The sequence below is a fragment of the Cariama cristata genome, unplaced genomic scaffold, assembly GCF_000690535.1.
Source record: "Cariama cristata isolate BGI_N322 unplaced genomic scaffold, ASM69053v1 scaffold19844, whole genome shotgun sequence".
Classification (NCBI taxonomy): domain Eukaryota; kingdom Metazoa; phylum Chordata; class Aves; order Cariamiformes; family Cariamidae; genus Cariama; species Cariama cristata.
This window is the reverse complement of record NW_009614895.1, coordinates 378-6,389: the sequence shown is the minus strand read 5'-3', so window position 1 is coordinate 6,389 and position 6,012 is coordinate 378. Positions and strand designations below refer to the sequence as shown.

The 6,012-nt window shown below is 46.4% G+C and overlaps 1 protein-coding gene across 1 annotated transcript; it reads right to left on the bottom strand.

Annotated features, from left to right (window-relative positions):
• Window positions 1-421: 421 nt before the first annotated feature.
• Window positions 422-5,673, bottom strand: SF3A2 (splicing factor 3a, subunit 2, 66kDa). Its single transcript, XM_009699604.1, has 8 exons — window positions 5,511-5,673; window positions 4,939-5,010; window positions 4,571-4,617; window positions 3,777-3,886; window positions 2,576-2,625; window positions 2,116-2,256; window positions 1,538-1,606; window positions 422-906 (listed from the first exon to the last, which is right to left on the bottom strand). Exons 1-8 carry the CDS (start codon window positions 5,634-5,636, stop codon window positions 574-576), a joined length of 948 nt encoding a protein of 315 aa, XP_009697906.1. The 5' UTR covers window positions 5,637-5,673; the 3' UTR covers window positions 422-573.
• Window positions 5,674-6,012: the final 339 nt, after the last annotated feature.

Below are 6,012 nucleotides of genomic sequence, written 5' to 3'. Positions count from 1 at the left end.
ACAGGGAAAACTGGATTTAGAAAATTCTCCTTGCCCTCCATGCTGCCCACCGCTGTGATTGCTGGTGATGCAGTAACAGAATCCTTCCCGTGGGTCTATGACAAGTCTCCCCATCACTGAACGAACAGCTCGTTAAAGGACTTCAGTTGAACAGCAACTGATGAACTCGCCGGTCGTTTATGGGATGCACGTCAGGCAGTCTAAGAGGGGGTAGGTAACATGTCCGGCCAACACAGCTGAGCTGAGGTTGATGTAGCTATTCAGTTAGAAGGAGGTGAGGTGCCTAGAGATTTCCAATCCTTTGCCTCCTCTTCGCAGAATTTCCAAAACGTAACTAGACTGGGAATGTTTTATGTATCTAAGGGCTAAAGAAAGTGAACACACGGCAATATTTTTAACCAAAACCACAGGAAAACATAGAGAAAGGAAAATTGAAAACCTTTTAATGAACCTACAGGATTTAGTCAAAGTCACGGGCATACAAAACAGAAATATTTCTCTGAATCAGTCGTGATCTGCATATAAAAAGATAGGAGCTAGAGGAGTCCAGCGGGACTGAGTCCAGGAGCGGCTTCAGTTGGAGGGAGGTGGAGGGGGGATGGTGCCTGGCCCCTCTGTGGGGAGGGGCGGCCTCATCATGGGTGGCAGAGGAGCGGGGGGAGGTACACCGGGTGCTGGTGGCAACTGAGGTGGCACAGGAGGTGGTGGCACTGGTCCCGAGGGAGGCATGGGAGGCAGAGTCATGCCTCCTGGAGGAGGAGGAGGCATGGAGTCCGGCAGAGGTGGCCTTGGGGGCAAGCCGTTCATCAGTGGAGGTGGAGGAGGCCGCTTCACAGTTGGGGGCCCTGGAGGGAGGTTTGGGGGAGCTGGGGGCTTCTCCATCTTGAAGTGGAATTGAAGGAAGAACTGGGGAGGGGAGGGGAGAAAAGCAAAGAGAAGGGAACAATTAATCCTCAGGACAACTTTGTGCCATCACACAAGACAGCTGCTCTCTGCCTCCAGGAACACAGCTCGGATCTCTCCTGACTCGTTACCTTCACAGATCACGGCTGCCTTCCTACCCTGGCAGCATTCATGACTGGCAGTGCCAGCCTTGTCCAGTATTTTAACTCCTCTGAAACTTGTTCTAAGCGCTAAGCTACCTGTGAGGGGGTCAGTATTCCCCACTACGCGTTCGTCCCCTGCTCTCACAGACGATACCCAGTGAGCACATCCGTGCCACAGACAGCTCTGTGCAGGAAACACGCAGCGAGCGGCCACCGAGAGGGCACGGTGTCGCACATTTATGCACCGTTCTGCTGACAGCAACCGAGGATTTTGCCTCCCTGGTTAAATTCTCACAAAGATCACACACAGGAAGATCTTTTTCTGTCCGGAGGAGTCAGTGCACAGTTGCATTGAAGGAATGATTTTAGCATCAAAGCCAGCACGGACATAACTGGTGTGCCCTCTTCCTGCATTGCCTTTCCCCCGAAGCTGCTCTGCCCTCCTGCTCCCTCTTTAACCCTTCAGAAAGATGTTGCAGTGCTCCAGCTACCTGTTTGGTTTCCCTGTTCCAGTGGGTCCAAAACTTTCCTTCCGCTTTGTCGATTTCTCTGCTTGGCACCTGCAACAAGAAAGAATAAGGAGCTATTATTAGCACCGCCAGAGTAGCTCAATGGCCTTTTTTAGCACTGGACCCTGCAAGATAAGCACAGTTATTCCAGGCCTTTGTGAGATGCGCTTAGTCTCGGATGTTATTAGATAGAGATGGGGGCAGGAAAGAATTAAGTTACTTCCCTATCGGTCAAGGACAAGTGTGCTGGCAAAAAACCTTCTCCTAACATCTGCACAAAGGCTGAGGAGCAAAGCCCAGAAGGCTCCTTTCTGTGCCAGACGCTGCGGATTCAATGGCTCCCCAGAGCTCAGCACACAGCCTAGTTTTCATGCCAAAGTCCTCCACTAATTCTCAGTAGGGTTTAATGACTTCCAGTCACGTCTTCCTGACGCCCCTTTCCACTCCGTTAACCCCCTGAAGGCTATAACAGAAGTCTGTAATAATGTTCATTGGGAATTAATGTCTTGGAAAACATGGGAAGGGAACTTTCCCAAGAATCTGTTAATCCCAACTCTTACCTTGAAAGCGATGGTTTCATAGGGCTCTGCTGCCATCAGAAGGTACTGCCAGCGTCTATCAGGGGGCTCAATCCTTTGCTCATAGGCTGACATGAACCGATGACGAGGCATAATACTTTCTGCAATCTCCGGATAATCAATCTGTTGGGTGTTATTGCAGCATTAAGGAGAACATCCCCTTTTCAATCCTCCTTCGTGCAAACCAAATCCCTCAACTATGAAGCACATTGAGAGATCAGTTCCAAACAGAAAACTTGGTGCCACTAAAGGAAACAGCTTGACAACTACGGTCATGGATTTGCTTGACAAAATCAGCAGCAGAGGACTAGGAAGGTAAGGTAAGGCCTTTTTTTATTTTTTTCTTTTTTAATTTGTTTCATGAATCCTGCAGAGAACTGCTCATTTAGCAGCACTCTTACTTGGATAACCCAGACACCAAGAATTTTAACAGTGCTCTTACCTGGAAGAGAAGGCTCTGCTGGCCTGTTTCTGGATCTCTCTGTTTGGTCACTGTAAAGGAAATAATAAAGCTCAGTACATGACATAGCAGGATTAGAGCAACATTATTTCTGCCCTGCAAAACACACAAAACTTCCACCAACAAAATATTACAAGATTTTTCTCCCATTTACCAAACAAAATGCCACATTGTCTTTAACTGAAGCTACTACTGTGTTCAGTTCTGGGCCCCTCGCTACAAGAAAGACCTTGAGGTGCTGGAGCGAGTCCAGAGAAGGGCAACGAAGGTGGGGAAGGGTCTGGAGCACAAGTCTGATGGGGAGCGGCTGAGGGAGCTGGGGGGGTTTGGTCTGGAGAAGAGGAGGCTGAGGGGAGACCTGATCGCTCTCTACAATGACCTGAAAGGAGGGGGTAGCCAGGTGGGGGTCGGTCTCTTCTCCCAAGTAACAAGCGCCATGACAAGAGGAAATGGCCTCAAGTTGCGCCAGGGGAGGTTTAGATTGGATATTAGAAAGAATCCCTTCACCGAAAGCATTGTCAGGCACTGGAAGAGGCTGCCCAGAGAAGTGGTGGAGTCACCATCCCTGGAGGTATTTAAAAGATGTGTAGGTGTGGTGCTTAGGGACATGATTTAGTGGTGGACTTGGCAGTGTTAGGTTAACAGTTGGACTCGATGATCTTAAAGGTCTTCTCCAAAGTAAATGATTCTATGATTCTACTAAGGATCTCTACTGAAATTCAGCTGCTGTGGGGTAAAGACACTGCGCACTGCAGAACAGAACTGGGAGATAAAGAAGCCAAGTTTTGTTACTGAAGGCCAAAACAAAACAATGGAGAGTTCAGAGAAAAAACTTGAGCTATACATGCAATGAGTGATTTATGAGCATTAGTGAAAGATGGTACAGCACAATTAAAGGCGAAGAGAGACTGAAATGTCATCATCTCCTGCATGACTACTACTAAGAGCTGAAAGACTGAGACATACCAATCTATTATTAAAACGGTTCTCACTCCACTGTCAGTAATAAAGAGGTGTTTCATGGGTAATTTAAACAATAAAGGACATCAAGAGATAAGCCCATATCTTATTCATGGACAGATCTGCTAAAAAGACTAATTAATAATTTACATCCACAGCACTGCACTTCAGGCAAGCTCCAGCAGGCATTAGTTATCTCCTACGACAGACACCCCTGACATACCTTTATAACCTGGTCGTCCAATTTTCACAAATTTCTTCACTTCCACTTTGACTTTTTCTGGTGCAGGCTGGGCAGGGGCTTCCTTAGCTTCCTTGGCAGCTCGACGGGCCCTGGAGATTAATTTGAAATGTGTCAAATGTAAAAGGTTAGCCGCACTTGTTTCTGAAGGATATGCTAGGAGCAGTTTGAATCCCTTACCACAGAATATTTAGCACTTCACAGAAAGCATGCCAGGAAAACCTGCTTTTTCTCTTCCACATGCACCACTACAGGCCTATTGTATCCATGCCTTCCCCTGACTAAAGGCTGTCATCTCAATTATCTTATCCACCCCCGAGACGATCTTGGTGCCTGTCTCCACAAATGGATTTGAAAAGACTTACTTCTTGAAATAAAAAAGAAAAACCCCACAAGCTAGTCATCTAAACCAAAGTAAACCAGATTTCTTAACAGAAAACTTAAACTTCTCCCAACCTGTGTTCACATAACCAGATCCTTTTAACTAGACTCAGACAATTTGCTTTTAAAACTCTTTCTCTCCCTTCCTTCAGAAATCCCTTAACTGCCTTTGAACTTGAGCTCAAAATGGAGCTTGTTAGCACCATTTTTTTGAGCAGATCTAGGCCGTACCTCCTGGCTAGTGCCAGACCGTTCACTAGGAAATAAACACAGTGAAAGAACATTCGAGTACAGTGTCCTACTGTACAATGGAGTTCAAGATTTATAGATGCACACAGCATCATTTTAAGGTGCTTAGGTAAAGGAGAATAAAGTTACAGTGCAGAATGACTTACAAATTGGTCTGATGCTTCTTCCCCTGGGTATGTGCTAAGTAACTTCCCTGAAACAAAATGTAGAAGAAAGTTAAATGAAGACAGGACTGCTCCTACACTGACAGATACTTGTCACAGAGGAAAGTCTATATTGCAGGTTGACAAGGATATTTTAATCCTTAGCAGAGAGGAATCTTAGTCCAAAATTGCAGATTACTCTCAGCTGCTGAACTGTCATAAACTGTCAGGCTTAACACATACAAGCCACTACCCACCCATCATCTCTTCAGCAGTCAGTCATCAGGCACGTCCCAGGTTCTTGCACTTGAAGCTACCATTATTCTAAAATACCTGCTGCTGAGATCAAGACAGACAGCTGCTCAACTCACCTCGTTGTTGTGCAGCGTTAGGCAAAGCTTGCATTCGTAAGAGCCCAAGTGATTTTTCATAAAATAAGGGTCCTAGGAAGAGAATTATTAAAAAGTTACAAGAAAAATACATGGCAAAACAGCAGAATAATCAAAATACAGCCAAACTTTTTCTGCATTGGAAGATCTGAGTTCGTAGATTTAAATTAATAGCACAACACTGCTTTAGGACTCTGGAAGCAGAGAGAAACAATAACAGCTTAATTTAATTGGTGACAGCATACCCACCTGCAGGCAAGAAACACCAAAACACAAACCAGTCCTGAGAAGACTGAAAATAACACAGTAACAGCTTCCTGAACACCCAAGTGCTGGCACCTCTCTGGTCAGTCCCATCACAAATGTTTCTCATTCAACTCCCACATAACCAGAGACAACATAAGTATTTAATTCCAATCCACAACTTTCCACTAAATCTCTCACTCTCCAAGTCGTTTTACTCAGGCAAAGCTCTAAACCTATTCCCCACAACAGTCTGCAGGCCGGGAGCCCCGTGTCTTTTCTTTCCTACGCACACAGACACCAAGGCTCACCTTGTTGATGTCGATAGTTTCCAAAGCCAGTTGCCGGAGCCGCTCCCTGCGGTCTCGGTTACTTTCTGAGGCAGAGGCTACGCCTCCGCTTCCAGTTTTACCTCCAGGACGATGCTGAAAATCCATGATGGGGACTTCTGTGCTTCAGTTACTTATGGAGAAAGAGGGAGTCTGGAAAAATGAGGAAAAGCGGTGTGAGTGATAACCAAGGCTTTTCCTAACCTGCAGTTCACACCACTATTCAGACCTGTCAGTAAGGACATGAGACAAACACAACAAACCATGCCCTGGACACTCGCCACGTGATGCAAGTTACCATGGAGCAGGTCTTGTACCACTGACTCAGTAAGTTGAGAAGTAAAATGATCCAAAATAACAAACCCTCAGAGCCCTTCCCATCTCCTCAGCCATTTCTTTTAAGCGGAGATGTATTCCTCCCTGACATGCGCCGCTGGGACCCAGCGAGGCACAGCAGCCTCACCAGTGACTGATCCCAGCCACC

What these genes read in the sequence shown, in the direction of transcription:
- SF3A2 (XM_009699604.1), bottom strand. Translation starts at nt 5,636, where the DNA reads ATGGATTTTCAGCATCGTCCTGGAGGTAAAACTGGAAGCGGAGGCGTA. An exon ending in TGGACGACCAGGTTATAAAG is followed by an intron (nt 2,626 to 3,776) that starts GTATGTCAGGGG and finishes TTTCCTTTACAG; the next exon opens with TGACCAAACAGAGAGATCCA. An exon ending in AGCAGAGCCTTCTCTTCCAG is followed by an intron (nt 2,257 to 2,575) that starts GTAAGAGCACTG and finishes AACACCCAACAG; the next exon opens with ATTGATTATCCGGAGATTGC.